We start from the raw sequence: 27,425 nt of genomic DNA, 5'->3' as shown, positions 1-27,425 counted from the left end.
ATGACATCACAGGATAAAGTCTCTTCTTTAAGGAGGTTTTTTCAATATGTGGAGGACAGTGGACTTCGAACATATGATAGTTTAGTGATCCAAAATGCTTCTGACATTGCCAGAGAAAGTGATCGCATACGGAACCAAACCAACTGGACCTACCTGCAAGAAAAGCACTTGAAGAAGAGACGACAGGAAGAGGCCATCAAGAGGTAAAAATCATTAAACCTTCAAAAGTCAAAGATTAAATTAAACAAGTTTATGTTAAAGGTCCGACGACGGATCAGGTTGGGTGTAAGACCTTATATGTATGTGCAGCAGATGATTTGATAAAATTAATTATAGACAACTTTCAAACAATCATCTTATCTTTGAAATAAAAAATTTCTCAACACATTTAAATGATGCATGGCTATTTTGAGGCATTTAGGCAAATATGACACAACATAGGCTTCTCTCCCTGGTCTTTAAACATGTCATAATTGCTGAATAGTGGAAACAAACAGCCTCCTTCAGAATCAGCTTTTAGTTTTAATGGGTACTTTTTCTCTAGTGACTGAAACAAAATGCTGAAGGTCAACTAACCTTCTAATGGTCTGTCCAGGATTGGGGAAGATGTTGCTCAGGCAACAGATGGGGCATACTCTGGGAAACACTTCAGGATGGGTTTCATGACAATGCCAGCACCACAGGACCGACTGCCCCCACCTAGGCAAGGCTTTACAGTACGATCCCAGTCTCTCCACTCAGTGGGGGGAGGGGATGATGAATGCAACCACAGCCGGAAGCAACCACCACCCAAACCCAAGAGAGACCCCAACACCAAACTGAGCAGCAGCTCTGAGGCAGTGGATGGATTTATCAATAGAGAGTACCAAGAAACCAGAGATGTGCTGGAACATATGGAAGGTTAGTCCAAGTCTAGTTTCCACGTTAATGATGAGCAGGAATCCTGGTAGGTGAACTCTGAGAGAACCAGTTGGAAGAGACTCGAAGAATGGAAAATGTGAAGCTTGTTATCATCGCTGTCATTGCCATCACAGAACCTGAAGTGTAAATAATTTGATCCATTTATGAGAACTTCATGTAGTTGTAAAGCATTTCTTGTCCCTCATGTTTTAACTTCATTGTCTATCTGCAGCTGGAAACCATCTCCCCTCTGAAGAGTCCAAAAAGATGCCTCCACCAAAACCCAAGAGGAACCCAAGCACGCAGCTCAGTACTTCCTTTGATGAATCTTGCATTCATAACCACGGTCACAAGAAATCTTCCTTGCAAGGGGACAAATCTTCATCTAGTCAGAGTCCAGCATCTAGAGACACAGATGATGAAGAGCCGGTTTATATTGAGATGGTTGGAAACATCTTGCGGGAGCTGAAAAGTCAGGAAGCAGTGGAGGATGAGCAGAGCGAGTCAGTGTATGAGGAGATGAAGTACCCCATGCTGGAGGACTTCCTGCAAGACTCCCAGTCTGCCATCATTGATCCAGAACTTTGGTCATCTAGGGGATTCCTCTGTGGCATCCCTCCTCCCTTCCCCAACCTGCTGACTCACCGCCCACCATTGCTAATCTTCCCTCCTGCCCCAGCCCAGTGCTCCCCCAACTCCGATGAGTCCCCCCTCACCCCTCTGGATGTCACCCGTCTACCCATGTTTGAAAATGCCACCTACAGTAAGTCAGGTGGTGTCAATCACCCACACAGCTCCACTCACCACCGGAAAGACCGGGACCGGGATCTGCCCTCCACTCATACTATCACATCCTCCGGTCGCTCATCAGCTCCACCTCTTCCGTCAAACTTCTACAAGTCATCTGGCTCTACCCACAGTGGTCATGGTTACCCCCGCAGCCAATCAGCATGCCCCTCTCCGGTCAGCAAGGGTCGCTCTCTGACTCCACTGAGCCTGAAGAGACCACCACCATATGACACTCTGATGGCAGGGGGAAGCATGCCTCGCTCCTCATCATCATCATCATACTCTCATAGGGCAGGTGAGGGAGAGTCTAAACTCAGTAACTCCTCCTGCACACATGGTTCCATGCACAATGTGTCGTTGAGGTCTCAGACTCCAACAAGCCCATTGGATGAGTTAAACAACCTGTTTACATCAGGCAGACAGGTGATGAAGAAGGGGTCAGCAGGAAAGAAGAACAAGGAAGGTGAAGGTAAGGAAACCACTGAGTACCTAAACACACCTGAGATGAGTCAGTCCAGATACAGAGTTCCACCTGAACCAAAACTATGTTTCTGCCCTGTTCTTTTTTTTTTTTTTTTTTTTTTTTTAACTTATCCAAGTAATTTTTTCTCTCTAACATTTTTCTTCCATGATTTTATCATTTTATTTAGTAAATGAATTTACTCATTTACTTTACAGTTCAGTTTGGTTAATTTTAATTTTTTTTATTATTTATTTTGATCTTTGGTTTAGTTTAGTGTTTAGCTTAGTTCAGATTTGTGTTTAATTCAGTTTAAGTTTCTTGTTTTGTTTTTATTTAGTGTTTAGTTTGATTTAGTTCATTTGAATGTTTAATTGTTATTTTGGTCTAGTTGAGTGTTTGGCTTATTTAAATTTAGTATTTGGTTTCATGTTTACTGCACGAAATTGGTTCAATAAGTACTTGGAGAACAGGAAGTACTTTGTGTCATTATGTAACTTTACATCTCATCAAACAAGAATTACATGTGGAGTTCCACAAAGTTCCATCCTGGGGCCTCTTCTGTTTTAACATCTACATCAACTGGCAAAAGTCATACAGAACATCAGTTACCACAGCTATGCAAACGACTTACAGATTTATATTACAATGTCAGCAGGAGACCGTATGACCTGTACAGGACCTTGGTAAATGCATAAAGGAGATTAATGGCTGGATGTGACTAAACTTTCTTCAGTTAAACATAAACAATACCTAAGTGATCAGCTTTGGAGCCAAATAGAAACAATTCAAGGTCACTACAGAGATTCATTCTTTACACCCAAAAACCACTAACCCGGCCAGAAATCTGGGTGTAGCGAGGGACTTGGACCTAAACACAATTTGGAAATTAAAAATAGGTCAGCATATCATCAACTTAATAGTGTGTATATAGGAGGAAAAATCTGATGTCACAGCAGGACCTGGAAAAACTAGTCCAGGCTAACTGATTTCCTAAATAAAAATCAGACACGCTCTCTCCCTTAAAATGGGAATCTGATTTATCCATTAACCTTAGTCAGACCTTCTGGTCACAAGTATGTTTAAACACCTTTACAATGATTAAACACCCAAACTTATAACTTATACAATTCTGCACAGAACACATTACAGAGGAAAGAGAATGTTCCAGATGGGTCTTGCATCATCTAACCTGTGTTCACAGTGCACAGATGTCTGTGGGTCTGTGGTAGCCTCCTGGGTGGGGATCTTGGCTGCCTTGCTGCTGGGGTGGCTGTGTCTCCTGTCCTGGGGGGGCTTGGGTGGGTCAGCGGTTGGAGTTGCCTCACGGGGGCGGGGCGAGGCTGCTGGCAGAGGCGGGAATGGCGGGCCTGGGCTCCGTGGCAGGTTGCCGTGTCGCTGCGGGGTGGGGGGAGGGTCGGCCTGCACCAGGAGGGCTGGGCTTGCTGCTGTTGTGGTGGTGGTGGTGGGGGGGGGGGTTGTCCATGCCCTTGTGCTTGGTTGTGGCCCTGGGACCAAAGGAGTGGGTGGTCTCAGCATGCATGTGTGTATGTGGATGTTTGGGTGTGTGTGTGTGTGTGGGGGGGGGGAATTCAGGTAAGTGGGTGGGCAATGGGACGAGGATGGCTGGGGTATGGGAAGAGGCGTGTTAGGGGGGACACAATGAGATGGATGCGTGCATGATGTAGTGTGTATAAGGAATATGAGGCCGGATGGAAGGGGCGTTAGGGGGTGTGTATGTGTGTAGAGTATGTGATGGGGTGTGTGTGGGTGTATAGAGGTGGAGCGAGGTGGAGGGATGGGGTCGGAGTGTGGGCATGTATAGGGGGACAGTGTAAAAGGGGAACGGGGGGGGGGTGGGGGGGTGGGATCTGTGCTTAGGGACGGCCACCAGCTGCTCCAGCCTCGGGGTTCTCCGGGCCTTCCTCTTGCCTGTGTGTGGGCGGGGCCACATTGTGTGGGCGGGGCCACATTGGCATGCTCACTCTTCTCTGAACACGTTCCACTCTGTATGTTCTGCATGTGACACAGTCACTGAGTCGCCTGCAGGTTCATTTACTAACATCGGCTGGTTTTCTTCCTGTATGTCTGATCTAACTTGTGAGCTCTGGGTTTTCCTGATAGTTGATGGCTTCGTCCTCCCGCAGGGGGAACATAACTCCAGTGTGTATAGGTGTATGGATGTGTGTATACAAAAAAAAGAAGGGGACCACTTTATGTCAAATTATACCAAAGAATGATTTATGACCCCTGTCATCCAATGAGAAGCTGCCACGTCACACGTGGGCGTGGCTTAATGAACCGGACATGTCCGGACATGTCTTCTGGACGTACGTCATGTCAGCATGTTAGGGGCATGTCCGAACGAGTCTACAGGTATAAAGAGGGGTCGGGGGGGGGAAAGAAAATTAAAATTAAACGTCTAAGAGAAAGAGTAATAAAATAAGGTAAAGAAACTTTTGGAAAAAGAAGGCATTACCTTCTCCATATGTGTGTCACTCTGATGCAGTCAGTATATCTTCAGCGATGAGACATGTGGTGTTTTTGCCTTTGAGTCTTTTGGGTCTACTGGAAAAGAGCAAACTTATCATGGGAAATGCAGAAAGTAGGATAAACAGAGTTTACTGGGTGGGAAGAGAGAAAAAAGTTTCTGCTGGCTGCAAAAATCCTCTCTGAGTCTGTTTGTATTTCCACCCCCTCCCTCTGTTGTAGTGACAAGCACCCCCCTTGTCTGCAGCAGGCTTTTTACCACCCTCTGTTCAGGTGTTTTCTGTGACTTTTGCATTGATAAACTATTGGAAAAAGAAGAAGAATTAAACTATTATGATAAATGCAAAAAGAGTGGTAAGAAATAGAAGTGTTAGCAAAAAAACGTACTAATAAACGGGTGGGAAAAGAAAAGAAGTTTTTTTGCTCCTGCAGTCTGCAAAATCCTTTTTCCCCTCGGTGGTGGGACATGTGTTCTGTTGTTGGACTGAAAGAAGAGCAAAAAAGCCAACTTATTATATTTGTAGAGTTTTAACTGATAAAAGTTAACGGAGTACCTTTTTTCTCCACGTCTATCTGCTGCTCATGCGTTTTGAGTCTGTTTTTACTGAAGGAAGAGAAAAAAGTTCCTTTGACTGTCTCTGTTTAAATCCTGTAACCCCGGTATTTGCTGGGATAACTTACAGAGAAGTGTCAGCATGCTGTTAGCTGAGATAATACAAACAGAACCACATATTCTCGGTCAAAGTGAGCTTTTTTAATTGCTTACTCACCCCTCTAGCCGGGGGAAAAAAAGTTTTAAAACCAGACACCTGGTCCATGTTTAAGAGAAAAAGTTTCTTTAACCTATGGATGCTCATATATTTAACAGAAATGTCTGGTAAACATACGATAACTTACAGAGAAGTGTCAGCAAGCTGTTAGCTGAGATAATACAAACAGAACATTCTCTCTCTCTCTCAAAGTGAGCTTTTATTGCTTAATGACCCTCTAACGGTCAAGAAAAGCTGCCAACAACGGTTGCTTCTTGTCTGAAAGTTAAGTTAACGTACTTAACACGTACTTTGGTTCAGTTGACAATGTTGGGTCAGTTTTGTCCTGCAGGTTTTGCTCTGGCCTTATTCTCAAGTACTTTGAGCCTTTGTCCGAAAGCCAACTTCACTACATCAACTTTCCCGCCGATCTGAACGAGCTGAAAATAGTTTGCATTCCTCTAGTTGGGACAGGTGTCATCGCAGGTACTTCTCACATGGTTTCATAAAGTTATCAATGTTATACAAACTTTGTGAGGTGTTTAGTTTACCTGATTCCACATTTTCTACTTGCAAGTCTTCTCAGCACAATGTGTGGACCTTTTAAATGTAACCTGTGGTCCTGTTCACCGAATAATGCTGACGGCCGACACGCTGCATAACAGTAGCATAGAATGACCTTGTTAGCAGACTGATGTCGTAACATTTTAACAGAGAAGTTTTTATATTAGCTAATATTAGTCACTATGAGGCGCTTCATTCATATTCAGTAATAGTAATAATTAATGGGGGGTAACAATGAGACCACAGTCTTTAGCATGTACCTAAATATTATCTAATATTTTGAAGCCAAACAAGTTGCACCACCACCGCTTGGGTACTTTTCATCCTCGACACAAAGAAAAGCCTGCAGGTTACTTTCTATCCAACTATCATATATAGCAAAGCTGTTTTACTAAAGCATGGAAAACTCCTCTCACCTGAAGTAGTCTGCAAAGATTCCAGGTTTAAAATGTTTCAGCAGAAGAACGGATCATAAGACTGACACGGTTTTAATTAAAGTATCTTTGATTTGATCATAGTTACCTACAAGCCGGCCACTAAACTAGTCCTACAACATGAAGCAAACTAAATATGATTGATAGCTGCCTTAATAACGTGTCTATTTACAGGTTTTGTGATAAAAGCGAGTCTTACCAACAGCCAGGGACAGGAGAGCGGATACCATTACGTACAAAAGTGTTTGTATTGCAGCGTTCCTGGAGGGCTCCACACTTCACACCTGATGAAATCAAACCACAACCCAGGTGTTACAACCTGCAAACCAAAGGCTAATAGTTTCATCACTGATAGCTGTTCAGTCAGTGTGAGACAGAAAGATCTGCTTGTTCCAACAGCAACAATCACAAATGGAGACGGTCTAAGTAGAGAATTGAGAAACTTCTTTAATTTTCTTCTTATCTGTTTCTAAAATAGAAGAAAGACTCTTCCCCAGCCTGATAAAGACGCTAATTGGAGGGAAAAGTCCGACTGACGAAGCAAATTCTCTGGAACAACATAAACAGTTCTTTTTTTAATTCTGTGTGAACAGAATGAAGCGCCTCATAGTGACTAATATTAGCTAATATAAAAACTTCTCTGTTAAAATGTTACGACATCAGTCTGCTAACAAGGTCATTCTATGCTACTGTTATGCAGCGTGTCGGCCGTCAGCATTATTCGGTGAACAGGACCACAGGTTACATTTAAAAGGTCCACACATTGTGCTGCGAAGACTTGCAAGTAGAAAATGTGGAATCAGGTAAACTAAACACCTCACAAAGTTTGTATAACATTGATAACTTTATGAAACCATGTGAGAAGTACCTGCGATGACACCTGTCCCAACTAGAGGAATGCAAACTATTTTCAGCTCGTTCAGATCGGCGGGAAAGTTGATGTAGTGAAGTTGGCTTTCGGACAAAGGCTCAAAGTACTTGAGAATAAGGCCAGAGCAAAACCTGCAGGACAAAACTGACCCAACATTGTCAACTGAACCAAAGTACGTGTTAAGTACGTTAACTTAACTTTCAGACAAGAAGCAACCGTTGTTGGCAGCTTTTCTTGACCGTTAGAGGGTCATTAAGCAATAAAAGCTCACTTTGAGAGAGAGAGAGAATGTTCTGTTTGTATTATCTCAGCTAACAGCTTGCTGACACTTCTCTGTAAGTTATCGTATGTTTACCAGACATTTCTGTTAAATATATGAGCATCCATAGGTTAAAGAAACTTTTTCTCTTAAACATGGACCAGGTGTCTGGTTTTAAAACTTTTTTTCCCCCGGCTAGAGGGGTGAGTAAGCAATTAAAAAAGCTCACTTTGACCGAGAATATGTGGTTCTGTTTGTATTATCTCAGCTAACAGCATGCTGACACTTCTCTGTAAGTTATCCCAGCAAATACCGGGGTTACAGGATTTAAACAGAGACAGTCAAAGGAACTTTTTTCTCTTCCTTCAGTAAAAACAGACTCAAAACGCATGAGCAGCAGATAGACGTGGAGAAAAAAGGTACTCCGTTAACTTTTATCAGTTAAAACTCTACAAATATAATAAGTTGGCTTTTTTGCTCTTCTTTCAGTCCAACAACAGAACACATGTCCCACCACCGAGGGGAAAAAGGATTTTGCAGACTGCAGGAGCAAAAAAACTTCTTTTCTTTTCCCACCCGTTTATTAGTACGTTTTTTTGCTAACACTTCTATTTCTTACCACTCTTTTTGCATTTATCATAATAGTTTAATTCTTCTTCTTTTTCCAATAGTTTATCAATGCAAAAGTCACAGAAAACACCTGAACAGAGGGTGGTAAAAAGCCTGCTGCAGACAAGGGGGGTGCTTGTCACTACAACAGAGGGAGGGGGTGGAAATACAAACAGACTCAGAGAGGATTTTTGCAGCCAGCAGAAACTTTTTTCTCTCTTCCCACCCAGTAAACTCTGTTTATCCTACTTTCTGCATTTCCCATGATAAGTTTGCTCTTTTCCAGTAGACCCAAAAGACTCAAAGGCAAAAACACCACGTCTCATCGCTGAAGATATACTGACTGCATCAGAGTGACACACATATGGAGAAGGTAATGCCTTCTTTTTCCAAAAGTTTCTTTACCTTATTTTATTACTCTTTCTCTTAGACGTTTAATTTTAATTTTCTTTTCCCCCCCCGACCCCTCTTTATACCTGTAGACTCGTTCGGACACGCCCCTAACATGCTGACATGACGTACGTCCAGAAGACATGTCCGGTTCATTAAGCCACGCCCACGTGTGACGTGGCAGCTTCTCATTGGATGACAGGGGTCATAAATCATTCTTTGGTATAATTTGACATAAAGTGGTCCCCTTCTTTTTTTGTATAAGTGGGTGTGTATGTGTGCTTATATACATGCAAATATAGGCTGTTCTCTTTTTCAATCTTTTATTTTCTTTCTCTCTCTCTTTTTCTCTCTACAAGTTGTTTTCTGTTTTCTCTTCTTTTCGATTCTCTTTCTGTCCCTCTTCTGTCCTCTCCGGTCCGGTCCAGCACTACAAACTTTGTAATACAAACAATTATGCAAAATAAAAATAAAATAAAAATCCAGAATATCAAGGGGAACATTATATCTATGATGCTGCCCTTGGCAAAGTAAATTTGTCGAGCAGAATACAGCATCCAGAAAACCATCCATGTTGCCTGTTTAAATGCTGAACAAGACAAAAAAAATCAGACACCTGCAGCAGGAGACCTGGTGAACTGCATTCATCTTCTGTGCTCCACATGTCTGGAAGAAAATCCCATAAAGTCTCAGATCAGCTGGAACTTCCAGTTAAAAACCCTCCTGTTCTTAGCTGAACTTCACCAGTTTTTATTTTAAGTCCAAATCTACATGTTTCTTCAAGTTAGAATGAATCATGATTTTAATAGTTTTTATTTAATGTTACTTTCTGTCTTGTTTTCATTTTAACGTCGTACTTAACTCCACTTGATGCTGCAACCTATGTTCCATGGAACCAGAGAATTGTCTTCTGACTAGTATTTGGCACCTTGTGTTTTGATATTTCTTTTTATGAACCATCCTTTCACATCTGTCAGCATCCATTAGTGTGAGCATCCCCTTCGCTGCTTAGTGTTTGAGTTGCAGTCTCCAAGATCCTTTTTTCCATGTTCTCCAGTCTCAGAATTCAATTAGCTCTCTGGACATGAGATCCAGACTTGGTTAGCACAGTGTCATCCTTTATGGGCCTGCAACCAGTTGATTTCCAGTTGTCTCTGTTGTCTAGATTGCATGGATATATACATTCTTTTTTACATCGACACATTATTTGACACATTTTTAGTGTCCAAAGTTTTTTAAGTTTAATTTAGGTCTTAGTAGATGATAAATGAAGAGTTCATCATTAAGACCATTTGACAAAAAAATTCAGGATTTTTCATGTTACCAATTTAATTTATTTGTCTTTTTTTTTTAAAGAAATAAAAACATTTAATGTATTTTTGTCCTTCTGGATCTTGTTTTGTGTCTCCCCAGGAGACTGCAGGTCTATCCCCAGACATGACAGTAAAGGCAAAGATGGACCATCTAGTCCAGTTTCCAGCAGGATGGGGAGGTCATCTGTCAGCCCCACCATGATGCTGGCGGGAGGGGGAGGAGGTGAGTAAGGTTGAAGTAGGAAAATAAATGTTTATGTCAGATAAGACAGGAAGGATACTGGTATATTGACCAACAAATTTCTGTATCACACCCAGTTAATGTCTTCAGTCTGCAGCATGCAAAGTTGAACTAAAAAGTTCTAGATTTCCAAAAAAAATTCACCCAAAGCTAAGGTGTGACCAGGAGAACACTTATAAAATCTATAAATTCTTTTCTCTTTTATTATTTGATCTCCTTTTTTATAAAGTATTTTCCACTGGGTTAGGTGCAGTTAAGGGAAATGTGAGCAACGTGAAGATCACGGGAAGAACATGTAAGGAAAAGCGGTGGAAAGGGAGGAACATGAGAACATTTGAAAAACATGTGGGGAACAGTGAAGGAACATGTGAGAAACAGGTGAGGAGCAGGTGAGAAAACGAGGGGGAACATGTGAAGATCACAGGAAGAACATGTAAGGAAAAAGGGAGGAACGGGAGGAACAGGTGATGAACCTAAACAGAGCAATGAGGAAAATGGGAGGAAAAGGGGGATGAGGAGGTGAGGAAGAGTTGAAGAACATGTTATGAGCAGGTGAAGAACGTGTTATGAACGTGAGGAACATGTGACGGACAGGTGAATACCATGTTAGGAACATGAGAGGAACATGAGAGGAACAGGTGAAGAACGTGAGGAACCTGAGAGGAACATGTGAAGAACGTGAGGAACCTGAGAGGAACATGTGAGGAACATGTGAGGAACATGTGAGGAACATGTGAGGAACCTGAGAGGAACCTGAGAGGAACATGTGAGGAACCTGTGAGGAACCTGTGAGGAACCTGTGAGGAACATGAGAGGAACCTGAGAGGAACCTGTGAGGAACATGAGAGGAACCTGAGAGGAACCTGTGAGGAACCTGTGAGGAACCTGAGAGGAACCTGAGAGGAACATGAGAGGAACCTGTGAGGAACCTGTGAGGAACCTGTGAGGAACCTGAGAGGAACATGAGAGGAACCTGAGAGGAACCTGAGAGGAACCTGTGAGGAACCTGTGAGGAACCTGTGAGGAACATGTGAGGAACATGTGAGGAACCTGAGAGGAACATGAGAGGAACCTGAGAGGAACCTGAGAGGAACATGAGAGGAACATGAGAGGAACCTGTGAGGAACCTGAGAGGAACATGAGAGGAACCTGAGAGGAACCTGAGAGGAACCTGTGAGGAACCTGTGAGGAACCTGTGAGGAACATGTGAGGAACATGTGAGGAACCTGAGAGGAACATGAGAGGAACCTGAGAGGAACCTGAGAGGAACATGAGAGGAACATGAGAGGAACATGTGAGGAACATGAGAGGAACATGTGAGGAACCTGTGAGGAACATGAGAGGAACCTGAGAGGAACATGAGAGGAACCTGAGAGGAACCTGTGAGGAACATGAGAAGAACCTGTGAGGAACATGAGAGGAACATGAGAGGAACCTGAGAGGAACCTGTGAGGAACCTGTGAGGAACATGAGAAGAACCTGTGAGGAACATGAGAGGAACATGAGAGGAACCTGAGAGGAACCTGTGAGGAACCTGTGAGGAACATGAGAAGAACCTGTGAGGAACATGTGAGGAACATGAGAGGAACATGAGAGGAACATGAGAGGAACCTGTGAGGAACCTGTGAGGAACATGAGAAGAACCTGTGAGGAACCTGTGAGGAACATGAGAAGAACCTGTGAGGAACATGTGAGGAACCTGAGAGGAACCTGTGAGGAACCTGTGAGGAACATGAGAGGAACCTGAGAGGAACCTGTGAGGAACCTGTGAGGAACATGAGAGGAACCTGTGAGGAACATGAGAGGAACATGTGAGGAACATGTGAGGAACATGAGAGGAACCTGAGAGGAACCTGTGAGGAACCTGTGAGGAACCTGAGAGGAACCTGTGAGGAACCTGAGAGGAACATGAGAAGAACCTGAGAGGAACATGTGAGGAACCTGTGAGGAACATGTGAGGAACCTGTGAGGAACCTGAGAGGAACCTGAGAGGAACCTGAGAGGAACCTGTGAGGAACCTGTGAGGAACATGAGAGGAACATGTGAGGAACATGAGAGGAACATGTGAGGAACATGAGAGGAACATGAGAGGAACATGTGAGGAACATGAGAGGAACATGTGAGGAACATGAGAGGAACATGAGAGGAACCTGAAAGGAACCTGAGAGGAACATGAGAGGAACCTGTGAGGAACATGTGAGGAACATGTGAGGAACATGTGAGGAACATGAGAGGAACATGTGAGGAACATGTGAGGAACCTGAGAGGAACCTGAGAGGAACATGTGAGGAACCTGAGAGGAACCTGAGAGGAACATGTGAGGAACATGAGAGGAACCTGAGAGGAACATGTGAGGAACATGTGAGGAACCTGAGAGGAACCTGAGAGGAACCTGAGAGGAACATGAGAGGAACATGAGAGGAACATGTGAGGAACATGAGAGGAACATGAGAGGAACATGTGAGGAACATGTGAGGAACATGAGAGGAACCTGAGAGGAACATGTGAGGAACATGAGAGGAACATGAGAGGAACATGAGAGGAACATGTGAGGAACATGTGAGGAACATGAGAGGAACATGTGAGGAACATGTGAGGAACATGAGAGGAACCTGAGAGGAACATGTGAGGAACATGTGAGGAACCTGAGAGGAACCTGAGAGGAACATGTGAGGAACATGAGAGGAACATGTGAGGAACATGAGAGGAACATGAGAGGAACATGTGAGGAACATGAGAGGAACCTGAAAGGAACCTGAAAGGAACCTGAGAGGAACCTGAGAGGAACCTGAGAGGAACCTGAGAGGAACATGTGAGGAACCTGAGAGGAACCTGAGAGGAACCTGAGAGGAACATGTGAGGAACATGAGAGGAACATGTGAGGAACCTGAGAGGAACCTGAAAGGAACATGAGAGGAACATGTGAGGAACATGAGAGGAACATGTGAGGAACATGAGAGGAACATGTGAGGAACATGAGAGGAACATGAGAGGAACCTGAAAGGAACATGAGAGGAACCTGAGAGGAACCTGAGAGGAACATGAGAGGAACCTGAGAGGAACATGAGAGGAACATGAGAGGAACCTGAGAGGAACCTGAGAGGAAACTGAGAGGAACCTGAGAGGAACATGAGAGGAACATGAGGAACATGAGGAACATGAGGAACATGAGAGGAACCTGTGAGGAACCTGTGAGGAACCTGTGAGGAACCTGTGAGGAACCTGAGAGGAACCTGAGAGGAACCTGAGAGGAACATGAGAGGAACATGAGGAACATGAGGAACATGAGAGGAACATGAGAGGAACCTGTGAGGAACCTGTGAGGAACCTGTGAGGAACATGAGAGGAACATGAGAGGAACATGTGAGGAACATGTGAGGAAACTGAGAGGAACATGAGAGGAACATGTGAGGAACATGTGAGGAACATGAGAGGAACCTGAGAGGAACATGTGAGGAACATGAGAGGAACATGAGAGGAACATGTGAGGAACATGAGAAGAACATGTGAGGAACATGAGAGGAACATGAGAGGAACATGTGAGGAACATGTGAGGAACATGAGAGGAACCTGAGAGGAACCTGAGAGGAACATGTGAGGAACATGAGAGGAACATGTGAGGAACATGTGAGGAACATGAGGAACATGAGAGGAACCTGAGAGGAACCTGTGAGGAACCTGTGAGGAACCTGAGAGGAACCTGAGAGGAACCTGAGAGGAACATGAGAGGAACATGAGAGGAACATGTGAGGAACATGTGAGGAACATGAGAGGAACATGAGAGGAACCTGTGAGGAACATGAGAGGAACATGAGAGGAACATGAGAGGAACCTGAGAGGAACCTGAGGAACATGAGGAACATGAGAGGAACATGAGAGGAACCTGTGAGGAACCTGTGAGGAACATGAGAGGAACATGAGAGGAACCTGAGAGGAACCTGAGAGGAACATGAGGAACATGAGGAACATGAGGAACATGAGAGGAACCTGTGAGGAACATGAGAGGAACATGAGAGGAACATGTGAGGAACATGTGAGGAACATGTGAGGAACCTGAGAGGAACCTGAGAGGAACCTGAGAGGAACATGTGAGGAACCTGAGAGGAACCTGAGAGGAACATGTGAGGAACCTGTGAGGAACCTGAGAGGAACCTGAGAGGAACATGTGAGGAACATGTGAGGAACCTGAGAGGAACCTGAGAGGAACATGTGAGGAACCTGTGAGGAACCTGAGAGGAACCTGAGAGGAACCTGAGAGGAACATGTGAGGAACATGTGAGGAACCTGAGAGGAACATGAGAGGAACCTGAGAGGAACATGTGAGGAACATGTGAGGAACCTGAGAGGAACATGAGAGGAACCTGAGAGGAACCTGAGAGGAACCTGTGAGGAACATGAGAGGAACATGTGAGGAACATGTGAGGAACCTGAGAGGAACCTGAGAGGAACCTGAGAGGAACATGAGAGGAACCTGAGAGGAACCTGAGAGGAACATGAGAGGAACATGTGAGGAACATGAGAGGAACATGAGAGGAACCTGAGAGGAACCTGAGAGGAACATGTGAGGAACCTGAGAGGAACCTGAGAGGAACATGTGAGGAACATGAGAGGAACATGAGAGGAACCTGAGAGGAACCTGAGAGGAACATGTGAGGAACATGTGAGGAACCTGAGAGGAACCTGAGAGGAACATGTGAGGAACATGTGAGGAACCTGAGGAACATGAGAGGAACATGAGAGGAACCTGAGAGGAACCTGAGAGGAACATGAGAGGAACATGAGAGGAACATGTGAGGAACCTGAGAGGAACATGTGAGGAACCTGAGAGGAACCTGAGAGGAACCTGAGAGGAACATGTGAGGAACATGTGAGGAACCTGTGAGGAACATGAGAGGAACATGAGAGGAACATGTGAGGAACATGAGAGGAACCTGTGAGGAACATGAGAGGAACCTGAGAGGAACATGTGAGGAACATGTGAGGAACCTGAGAGGAACCTGAGAGGAACCTGTGAGGAACCTGTGAGGAACATGTGAGGAACCTGAGAGGAACATGAGAGGAACATGTGAGGAACATGAGAGGAACATGAGAGGAACATGAGAGGAACCTGAGAGGAACCTGTGAGGAACCTGTGAGGAACCTGAGAGGAACATGTGAGGAACATGAGAGGAACATGAGAGGAACCTGAGAGGAACCTGAGAGGAACATGTGAGGAACCTGTGAGGAACCTGAGAGGAACATGAGAGGAACCTGAGAGGAACATGTGAGGAACATGTGAGGAACCTGAGAGGAACATGAGAGGAACCTGAGAGGAACCTGAGAGGAACATGAGAGGAACATGAGAGGAACCTGAGAGGAACATGTGAGGAACATGTGAGGAACCTGAGAGGAACATGAGAGGAACATGAGAGGAACCTGAGAGGAACATGTGAGGAACATGAGAGGAACATGAGAGGAACCTGAGAGGAACATGTGAGGAACATGAGAGGAACATGAGAGGAACCTGAGAGGAACATGTGAGGAACATGAGAGGAACATGTGAGGAACATGAGAGGAACCTGAGAGGAACCTGAGAGGAACATGTGAGGAACATGTGAGGAACCTGAGAGGAACCTGAGAGGAACATGTGAGGAACATGAGAGGAACATGAGGAACATGAGAGGAACATGTGAGGAACATGAGAGGAACATGAGGAACATGAGAGGAACATGTGAGGAACATGAGAGGAACATGTGAGGAACATGAGAGGAACCTGAGAGGAACCTGAGAGGAACCTGAGAGGAACCTGAGAGGAACATGAGAGGAACATGTGAGGAACATGAGAGGAACATGAGAGGAACATGAGAGGAACCTGAGAGGAACCTGAGAGGAACATGAGGAACATGAGGAACATGAGGAACATGAGGAACATGAGAGGAACATGAGAGGAACCTGTGAGGAACCTGTGAGGAACCTGTGAGGAACATGAGAGGAACATGTGAGGAACATGTGAGGAACCTGAGAGGAACCTGAGAGGAACATGAGAGGAACATGAGAGGAACCTGAGAGGAACCTGAGAGGAACATGTGAGGAACCTGTGAGGAACCTGAGAGGAACATGAGAGGAACCTGAGAGGAACCTGAGAGGAACATGTGAGGAACCTGAGAGGAACATGAGAGGAACATGAGAGGAACCTGAGAGGAACATGAGAGGAACATGAGAGGAACCTGAGAGGAACATGTGAGGAACATGTGAGGAACCTGAGAGGAACATGAGAGGAACATGAGAGGAACCTGAGAGGAACCTGAGAGGAACATGAGAGGAACATGAGAGGAACCTGAGAGGAACATGTGAGGAACATGAGAGGAACATGAGAGGAACCTGAGAGGAACATGTGAGGAACATGAGAGGAACCTGAGAGGAACATGTGAGGAACATGTGAGGAACCTGAGAGGAACCTGAGAGGAACATGTGAGGAACATGTGAGGAACCTGAGAGGAACCTGAGAGGAACATGAGAGGAACCTGAGAGGAACATGTGAGGAACATGTGAGGAACCTGTGAGGAACATGAGAGGAACATGAGAGGAACCTGAGAGGAACATGAGAGGAACATGAGAGGAACCTGAGAGGAACATGAGAGGAACATGTGAGGAACATGAGAGGAACCTGAGAGGAACCTGAGAGGAACATGAGAGGAACATGAGAGGAACCTGAGAGGAACCTGAGAGGAACATGTGAGGAACATGTGAGGAACATGAGAGGAACATGAGAGGAACATGTGAGGAACATGTGAGGAACATGAGAGGAACCTGAGAGGAACATGTGAGGAACATGAGAGGAACCTGAGAGGAACCTGAGAGGAACATGTGAGGAACATGAGAGGAACATGAGAGGAACCTGAGAGGAACCTGAGAGGAACATGAGAGGAACATGAGAGGAACATGTGAGGAACATGAGAGGAACATGAGAGGAACATGTGAGGAACATGTGAGGAACCTGAGAGGAACATGTGAGGAACATGAGAGGAACCTGAGAGGAACCTGAGAGGAACATGTGAGGAACATGAGAGGAACATGTGAGGAACATGAGAGGAACATGTGAGGAACATGAGAGGAACAGGAGAGGAACATGTGAGGAACATGAGAGGAACATGAGAGGAACATGAGAGGAACATGAGAGGAACCTGAGAGGAACATGCGAGGAACATGAGAGGAACATGCGAGGAACATGAGAGGAACATGAGAGGAACATGTGAGGAACATGTGAGGAACCTGTGAGGAACATGTGAGGAACATGAGAGGAACATGTGAGGAACCTGAGAGGAACATGTGAGGAACATGTGAGGAACATGAGAGGAACCTGAGAGGAACATGTGAGGAACATGAGAGGAACATGAGAGGAACATGTGAGGAACATGTGAGGAACCTGAGAGGAACATGTGAGGAACATGTGAGGAACATGTGAGGAACCTGAGAGGAACCTGAGAGGAACATGTGAGGAACATGTGAGGAACCTGAGAGGAACCTGAGAGGAACATGTGAGGAACATGAGAGGAACATGAGAGGAACATGAGAGGAACATGTGAGGAACCTGAGAGGAACATGAGAGGAACCTGAGAGGAACCTGAGAGGAACATGTGAGGAACATGAGAGGAACATGAGAGGAACATGTGAGGAACATGTGAGGAACATGAGAGGAACATGTGAGGAACATGAGAGGAACATGTGAGGAACATGAGAGGAACATGAGAGGAACATGTGAGGAACATGAGAGGAACATGAGAGGAACATGTGAGGAACATGAGAGGAACATGAGAGGAACCTGAGAGGAACCTGAGAGGAACATGTGAGGAACATGAGAGGAACATGAGAGGAACATGTGAGGAACATGTGAGGAACATGTGAGGAACATGAGAGGAACCTGAGAGGAACCTGTGAGGAACATGAGAGGAACATGAGAGGAACATGAGAGGAACCTGAGAGGAACATGAGAGGAACATGAGAGGAACCTGAGAGGAACATGTGAGGAACATGAGAGGAACATGTGAGGAACCTGAGAGGAACCTGAGAGGAACCTGAGAGGAACATGTGAGGAACATGTGAGGAACCTGAGAGGAACATGTGAGGAACCTGAGAGGAACCTGAGAGGAACATGTGAGGAACATGTGAGGAACATGAGAGGAACATGAGAGGAACATGTGAGGAACATGAGAGGAACATGAGAGGAACCTGAGAGGAACCTGTGAGGAACATGAGAGGAACATGAGAGGAACATGAGAGGAACATGTGAGGAACATGTGAGGAACATGAGAGGAACCTGAGAGGAACCTGAGAGGAACATGTGAGGAACATGAGAGGAACATGTGAGGAACCTGAGAGGAACCTGAGAGGAACCTGAGAGGAACATGAGAGGAACATGAGAGGAACATGAGAGGAACATGTGAGGAACATGTGAGGAACATGTGAGGAACATGAGAGGAACCTGAGAGGAACATGTGAGGAACATGTGAGGAACATGAGAGGAACATGAGAGGAACATGTGAGGAACATGAGAGGAACATGAGAGGAACATGAGAGGAACCTGAGAGGAACATGTGAGGAACATGTGAGGAACATGAGAGGAACATGTGAGGAACATGAGAGGAACCTGAGAGGAACATGTGAGGAACATGAGAGGAACATGAGAGGAACATGTGAGGAACATGAGAGGAACCTGAGAGGAACCTGAGAGGAACCTGAGAGGAACATGTGAGGAACATGAGAGGAACATGTGAGGAACATGAGAGGAACATGAGAGGAACATGTGAGGAACATGTGAGGAACATGTGAGGAACATGAGAGGAACCTGAGAGGAACATGTGAGGAACATGAGAGGAACATGTGAGGAACATGAGAGGAACATGAGAGGAACATGTGAGGAACATGTGAGGAACATGAGAGGAACATGAGAGGAACATGTGAGGAACATGTGAGGAACATGTGAGGAACATGTGAGGAACATGAGAGGAACATGAGAGGAACATGTGAGGAACATGTGAGGAACATGAGAGGAACCTGAGAGGAACCTGAGAGGAACATGTGAGGAACATGTGAGGAACATGAGAGGAACATGAGAGGAACATGTGAGGAACATGTGAGGAACATGAGAGGAACATGTGAGGAACATGAGAGGAACATGAGAGGAACATGTGAGGAACATGTGAGGAACATGAGAGGAACATGTGAGGAACATGAGAGGAACATGAGAGGAACATGTGAGGAACATGTGAGGAACATGTGAGGAACATGAGAGGAACATGTGAGGAACATGAGAGGAACATGTGAGGAACATGTGAGGAAGTTTTTCAGTAGACCATTGTTAAAATATTTTCATTTGCAGAACCGAAAGCTTCGTGTGAACTTGGCCGATCAGCGTCTACGTCAGGAGTTCCTTCTCCAGGTGCGGCGCCGCGTTACCTGCATGAGTCGCATCATCCTGCCCTCAGCCAGGTAACACGCCTGCCAAGAAGCTGCTTACCTGTCTGAATGTTTCATGTTTGACATTTGTCTGAATGTTCTCACAGGAGTGAAGAGACATAAAACATGTTAATGAAGCTCCAGATCTCCTGATGAACTTCAGACGTGTCTTTACCCCAAGATGTCCTCACTTTATACACATCAACTTGATCTTTAGGGTTTTATCTCTGTCGCGTGTTTAATGTGCAACACCTGTTCCTCACCTGTTTACTAACCCTCACTAACTGTTCGAAGTATTGATGAATCGCTGATCAGATCAAAAACAGTTGAGTTTCATCTTCGTCGTGTATTTCCCATCCATCCCATCCAATCACTGGAACCCTGGATCAATCCGATCCACTGATCGGCTGCCAGACTTCGCTTGACGTGGAACTTTTCCATTTCCTCATGTGGGAATGTAATGGATATCCAGAGCTGTGAGCTGGAATTCTGATTATTGACACAGAATATTGATCTGTCGATACTGAATCTAATCCAGATCATAATGTGGCAGAACCTGATATCGGATGTTCATCCACTGAAATAACGATTTGTCTGGTGATCAAACTGGTGATCTTTCCCTCTCTATTGATTATTATCATCACTTTAATAAAAACTGGCAGTAAAACTAAATAATCCTTTTATCAGTACTATGCCTCTTTTCCGTCAGTATCCGCTCGTCCCAACTCGCCTCAGCTCCGTCCCGTTTCTTTTCCATCAGTTTAGTAGCAGGTCTAAAAGGGGCGGGGCTTGTGTGAAATCGCCGTGACGTCAGTGTTGTGCACGACGAGCTCTGTAACAACACCGGACCTAGAGGCGCCCTGCTACTCGTCTGTGGCTCGCCGGCCGCTGACTGGAAATCGTCTCCGTCTGTCGGAACCACTTCCAGTCTGTCTGATCCGCTCATCGTGGTCCTCCACCTGCCGATGGTCACTTTGGATCTTTTCCAGCTTCTCTTGACGCCGCTGGAAACTCGTTGCTTGCCGTAGACGTCGAGTCGGAAAGCTCTTGATGTTTTCATCTGGTGTGGCTCCATCTGGTTCCCTCAGCAACCAGAGACATGTCTCCACCTGGGTTCTGGACCACGGGACAGACTTCTGTTGCGCCGTTGCTTGTTGTAATGTAAACAACATGGAGTCGCTCTTCCAGTGATGTCGCTCCCTGACATCTGATTGGCCGCGCTCCTGACCAATAGCAGCATGCAGTCTGGCGACGTCCCACACAGCCCGACTCGGCTCGCTGAGAACCTGGGCTGAGGAGTTCCAGAAACCGGTAAACGGGTCCAAAAGCCGCGTGGAAAACCCTGAAAACCGAGCCGAGACGATTGTGATGGAAAAGTTAGTGTTCCCAGCTCGGTGTGCTGGGGGGGGCCTCAGCTTTAACCCCGCCCCCATGAACCATCCATTCACCCTGAAAGTGTCTCTATGATGCCATTTCTAGTTTTCTCAGCTTTCTACGGTGTTATAGTGATGAAGACTCATCCGACATGTGAACGGCACCATTTATCTCCTAAATGCATGTTTGAGTTTTCCAGGACTCGCTACAATCGGTTTCCATGGCAACAGAAGCTATTGGTTTTAGAGATTTTTCTACTTCGACATTTTAGTGATGTCCCGGAATTAGGCTGAAATGTGCATAATAGAGACACTTTAGGCAAACACAAACTTCTTTCATTTATATTTCTTACTATTAATCAGAAAATGTTTGTAAAAAGTTTGAGTCGTTTAAATTAAACAAACTCAGAGGTTGGAAAAGAAATTTGTGAAATTGTTGAGAAAATTTGGATCTGATTCATCACCTCCTGATTGAAGCTTTGGTTGATGTCTACTGAAATGAAATCGTTTCGTGTTTAATGAACTGGCCTGAAATGTGAGACAAACTACAAACCTTTCTGACCAACAAAGAATCGGCTGCAGAATCTTAAAGTTGTTTCAGCAACAAACAGGAAGTTTCTTGAAAATTTTCCAACCAGAAGACTGACAGGTGAGGGTGTCAAGGTTGGGTATAAAAGCAGCATCTAGCAAAGTTTTAGGTTTTCTATCAAGGACGTGTCGTGCCCAAACTCCATCAGATAATCCTTTGGAAGTTCAACAAATTTTATTTTCTTCTAATTTCCTGCTTTCCTCAGGATTTCTCAGTCAGATTGGAACAGAGTTTGGTCTTTCACCATCTTTACTGCAGAATACTGGGAAAAGAATGGGAAAGCCAGGGAGCTGAAAGGGCAGTAAGCCATAAAGAGCCTTCTGGAAGCACATCAGGAGAGTTTCTGCATCAAATTCTGCCTTTTGGTTGTCATACTTGTGAAATAATTCATCAGTTAATTAATCATACATGTAAAAAAGAAGAAACGGCTCCAAGTATTGTGGAAATGTGGTTCATAAAACTTGTGGAAGGTTGAATGTTGAGTTTCTGACAAATGACATCCTGCAAAACAGCAAAATAAACTCTTCTTTCCCTCAACCACCTGTGTGTCTGTCTGTCCATCAGTCCATCTGTCAATATGACTGTTAATCTGTCTCTGCGTCCCCCCCGTCTGTCTGTCTCTGCGTCCCCCCCGTCTGTCTCTGCGTCCCCCCCGTCTGTCTGTCTCTGCGTCCCCCCCGTCTGTCTCTGCGTCCCCCCCGTCTGTCTCTGCGTCCCCCCCGTCTGTCTCTGCGTCCCCCCCGTCTGTCTGTCTCTGCGTCCCCCCCGTCTGTCTGTCTCTGCGTCCCCCCCGTCTGTGTCTCTGCGTCCCCCCCGTCTGTGTCTCTGCGTCCCCCCCGTCTGTGTCTCTGCGTCCCCCCCGTCTGTGTCTCTGCGTCCCCCCCGTCTGTGTCTGTGCGTGCGTGCGTGCGTCCGTCCGTCCGTGCGTGCGTGCGTGCGTGCGTGCGTCCGTCTGTCTCTGCGTCCGTCCGTCTGTCTCTGCGTCCGTCCGTCTGTCTCATATGTCCGTCCGTCTGTCTCATATGTCCGTCCGTCTGTCTCATATGTCCGTCCGTCTGTCTCATATGTCCGTCCGTCTGTCTCATATGTCCGTCCGTCTGTCTCATATGTCCGTCCGTCTGTCTCATATGTCCGTCTGTCTGTCTCATATGTCCGTCTGTCTGTCTCATATGTCCAATAAAACAAAAAAAATCTCTGAAGTTCCAGTCAACTGGCTGCTGAGAAAGTGGCAAGATAAAAAAATGACATCTTTTTTGGTTAAGACATAACATCATATATACATGTTGATACAGTCACGTAAAGATCCACTAGTGTAATTGAGCCAGCTCAACGATAGTTACATTTACAAAAATATGTGCTAATTGCACATGCAAAAAAGTACGAACTAAATGTTCCATCATCATATTCAGCCACTTATCAGGGTCGGGTCGTGGGGGCAGCAGCCTAAGCAGGGGAGCCCAGACTTACCTCTCCCCATACCGGAAGACGTGTTGGTAGGATTGAGGAGGTCTTCGAAGTATTCCCTCCACCGACCCACAACGTCCCGAGTTGAGGTCAGCAGCTCCCCACCTCCACTGTACACAGTGTTGATGGAGCACTGCTTCCCCCTCCTGAGCCGCCGGATGGTGGACCAGAATCTCCTCGAAGCCATCCGGAAGTCTTTCTCCATGACCTCGCCGAACTCCTCCCATGCCCGAGTTTTTGCCTCGGCGACAGCTGAAGCCGCATGCCGCTTAGCCCGCCGGTACCCATCAGCTGCCTCCAGAGTCCCACAGGCCAAGAAGGCCCGATAGGACTCCTTCAGCTTGACGGCATCCCTCACCGTTGGTGTCCACCAACGAGTCCTGGGATTACCGCCACGACAGGCACCAACGACCTTACAGCCACAGCTCCGGCCGGCCGCCTCAGCAATAGAGGCACGGAACACAGCCCATTCAGACTCAATGTCCCCCGCCTCACCCGGGACATGGTTGAAGCTCTGCTGAAGGTGTGAGTTGAAGCTCGCTCTGACGGGGGACTCAGCCAGACGCTCCCAGCAGACCCTCACAACACGTTTGGGCCTGCCAGATCTGACCGGCTTCCTCCCCCACCATCTGAGCCAACTCACCACCAGGTGGTGATCAGTTGAAGCTCCGCCCCCCTCTTCACCTGAGTGTCCAAGGCATGTGGCCGCAGGTCCGACGATACGACTACAAAGTCGATCATTGAACTGCGGCCCAGGGAATCCTGATGCCAGGTGTACATATGGACACTCTTATGCTGGAACATGGTGTTCGTTATAGACAATCCATGACGAGCACAGAAGTCCAATAACAAAACACCATTTGGGTTCAGAGGGGGGGGACCATACCTCCCAATCACTCCCCTCCAGGTCTCACTGTCATTGCCCACATGAGCATTGAAGTCCCCCAGCAGAACAATGGAGTCCCCAGAAGGAGCACCCTCCAGCACTCCCTCCAAGGACTCCAGAAAGGGTGGGTACTCTGAACTGCTGTTCGGTGCATAAGCACAGACAACAGTCAGGACCCGTCCCCCCCACCCGGAGGCGGAGGGAAACTACCCTTTCATCCACCGGGGTAAACCCCAACGTGCAGGCACCAAGCTGGGGGCTGATGAGAATGCCCACACCTGCTCGGCGCCTCTCACCATGAGCAACTCCAGAGTGGAAGAAGGTCCAGCCCCTCTCGAGGGTACTGGTTCCAGAGCCCAAGCCATGCGTCGAGGTGAGTCCAACTACATCTAGTCGGAACCGCTCAAGCTCATCCCGCTGCCCTAACAGAGCATCCTGCATGTCATGTAGGATGAGGAGCAGGTGAGTGTTGTAGAGCCCCAAGTTGGTAATATGGCAGACAACCCTATGATTGCTCAATGACTGATCAAACAATGCAGCATTGCCACCACTTTGCCCAGGGACACCAATAAGTGCTCGTTGGCCAATCACACTACAACCTCCTCTTTTTGTGACATTAAATTCAGCTTGGTCTTTGTAGATTTATGGGGTCTTTTCATTGCAGCTAGATGAAAACCTCTGTAGAAATAGTTGTAAGTGATGCAGAAGTGATTTATGCTGCTACAGTAAATCCCTCCTTGCAGTTATCACCATTGAAATTGGATACAAGCTGTACATACTGGAATCTTTCCTCTTTGATTCTGAGTTTAAATCTAAGGACACTGTAAAGCTGTTTCATGTGCAATCTGTTGAACTTGAAATATACAGTAGAGCAGGGGTGCCCAAGTCCGGTTCTCGAGATCTACCATCCTGCAACCTTCAGATGCAACCCCTGTCCAGCACAGCTGAGTCAAACAGCTGAATTCCTCTTCTGCATGTCATCCAGCTCTGCAGAGGCCTGCGAACGAGCCACTTATTTCATTCAGGTGTGTTGGAGAAGGGTTGCACCTAAAAACAGCAGGATGGTAGATCTCAAGGATCGTACTTGGGCACTCCTGGAATGGAGAGATTGACATTGCTAATATCCTCAACATTTATAGTGAGATACTGCTGAATATTACACAGTTTAATTAGGTTCTCATGGACTTTAACAATTAGGGTCTCTTGGTGTGGGGAGAATATAGCTGTCATCCAATCCCCATGTGGCAGTCCCTTAATTCTACGTAAAGAGAATATGTGGTTTCAAAATTATTAAATAGGTCTACAAACAGACCAAATTTCCATGGACTACGTTGGTAAAGTGATGTACTGAAACACATTACTTACAGTATACTCGTAACAATTGCTGTCAACATAGGTGATTACCTGTTCTGATCACGTGTTCCTGCACATCACTGTGCCACAAATGTAACAATAGTGCGTGATGGACTCAAATGCCAGTAACTTGAGATAAGAATGCATTTTAATATATGGCAACAGAAAATTACTTTGGGAGACCAGGTGATGCAGTCGGTGAGCCAGGTGCCAGGATCTCTAAAGATGGACAGGGGGTGAATGACTTTGCTGGCAAAACAGGAATGTCAGATAATAAAAGTGACACTCACTGTTATGACGAAGGAGCCGGGATCCCGTGGTGGTGGGTGAACTGGCAGGCTGGGAAACAGATGTCTTAAAAGTAAGGACTTACAATCCAAAACAGCCAATATTAGTTTAGATCAACTTCAGTCTGGCATCACAAAATAAGTCCACATCCAAAATCCAATTCCTTAATTCCAAAATCCAGAAACATTCAGAATTTATGAAAGAAGAGCTTACAGTTTTCCAGGGGTGGGGTTGGTGGGATCAGAAACCGAGATCAGGGGGAAACTCACAGGAAGCCACTTCACAGTGTAGACTGCAGACAATCTGGCAGGGATCTGAGGCAGGCGCTTCTTCTTAAAGGGAAGAGTACAGGTGAGGTTAATTATGGCAATCAATACCAGTCTTCAGGAAGTGTCCAAATATTCTATTCTATTTTATTCTATTCTATTCTATTCTACAGTCATTTAGACGCTTTTATCCAAAGCCACTTACATCTGAGTGAGAACAACACAAGCAGGAAATCAGACAGTAGAGGACATGGTAGGAAGGTTCTGGTGGACTGTCCAGTTGGATGCAGGTCCTTACATGAAGCTACAGCTTTTTTTTTGTTGTTCTCCCTTCCCACCCCATAATATCACATGTGTTAATACCATCATGTTTATTGCAAAGAACTGGGCTAAGTTCTCCAACTTTCCAACAAATACAGCTAAACTAAGTGTTGAAGTTCTCCTTGAAGAGCTGAGTCTTCAGCTGGGTCTTAAAAGTAGACAGGGACTCTGCAGAGCGGACAGAGTTTGGGAGATCATTCCACCATCGTGGAACAACAGAGGAAAAGAGTCTGGCTGGTGATTTAGTCCCACGTTGTGGTGGTAACACGAGGCGTTTTTCTCTGGTGGAACGTAGCTGTGGAGAGGGAGTGTAGGTCTGGATTAGGGAGTGAAGGTAGACGGGAGACGTTTGAGTTGTTGTTTTGTAAACCAGAGGCAAAGCTTTGAATGTGATGCTCTGCAACTGGAAACCAGTGAAGAGCGATTAGCAGCGGAATGACATGAACCAGTTTGGGTTGGTTGTAGACCAGACGTGCTGCTGGTTCTGGATCATCTGCAGAGGTTTAACCAGCATGCAGGCAGACCTGCCAGTAGGGAACTGCAGTAATCCATGTGTGAGATGACCAGAACCTGAACCAGAAGCTGAGTCGTGTGTTCTGTCAGGTACGTCTGATTCTCTTGATGTTGTAGAGAGCATGTCGGCAGGTACGGGCCACCGAGGCAACATGGACCTCAAAGGTCAGCTGGTCATCCACCATGACACCCAGATTCCAGGCAGCAGGAACAAGTGTGATAGAGTGGAGCTTCACACGTATCTGCGGAGGTAAGGAAGGATTGGCTGGACAGACAATGAGCTCTGTCTTGGACAGATGGAGCTGAAGGTGGCGATCCTTCATCCATGGATAAGGTGAAGACCAATCAGAACCATGACAACAATTGTGATTACCAGTAATTTTGGGTTATGGTGTTCATCTGGTGACACCTGTGCTTTACTTGTACTTGACTTTTGTCACCTGGAATCACCGTTATGTAACACGGGCACATGACAGTGAAAATGTGTTGGCAAGTTGTCTCTAAACAGGTGAAATGTGCTTTTGGTTTTGAAAAAAAAAAAAAGTGGCCGATTCAATCTGTAGGTTCAGACAAGACAGTTAAGTGTTTTAGCGAAAGGATAAGATGATGATGATGATGATGATGATGAGCTGTTCTTCCTCTCCAGATGCCATGGCTCTGTGGAGACGCTACCATGATGGAAATGATTGAGAAGAAGAGAGTTTTGTGTCGTGAGATAAAAGCTCGTCAGCGTCCTGAGAAGAATCTGTGTAAACAGGACAGTATGCCCATCCTGCCCAGCTGGAAGAAGAAGCAGCCGCCACCATATTCAGGCCCGCCCACCACCACCGGACACACTACCACTGTCTTCGGGGACACCGCCATCTGA

General features: G+C 45.9%; 1 protein-coding gene across 1 annotated transcript; it reads left to right on the top strand.

The window, feature by feature from the left end:
• nyap2a (neuronal tyrosine-phosphorylated phosphoinositide-3-kinase adaptor 2a) lies at window positions 1-27,425 on the top strand (the record flags this gene model as incomplete). Its single annotated transcript, XM_079246773.1, has 6 exons — window positions 1-203; window positions 596-900; window positions 1,133-2,158; window positions 9,929-10,051; window positions 19,428-19,537; window positions 27,204-27,425. The coding sequence occupies 6 exons, from the start codon at window positions 1-3 to the stop codon at window positions 27,423-27,425; spliced, it is 1,989 nt and encodes a 662-aa protein (XP_079102899.1).

The sequence above is a fragment of the Telmatherina bonti genome (genome assembly GCF_933228915.1).
Source record: "Telmatherina bonti genome assembly, chromosome: 9".
NCBI classification, from domain to species: Eukaryota; Metazoa; Chordata; class Actinopteri; order Atheriniformes; family Telmatherinidae; genus Telmatherina; species Telmatherina bonti.
Note: the sequence above shows the minus strand (reverse complement) of the source record. Positions and strands in the feature narration are given on the sequence as shown.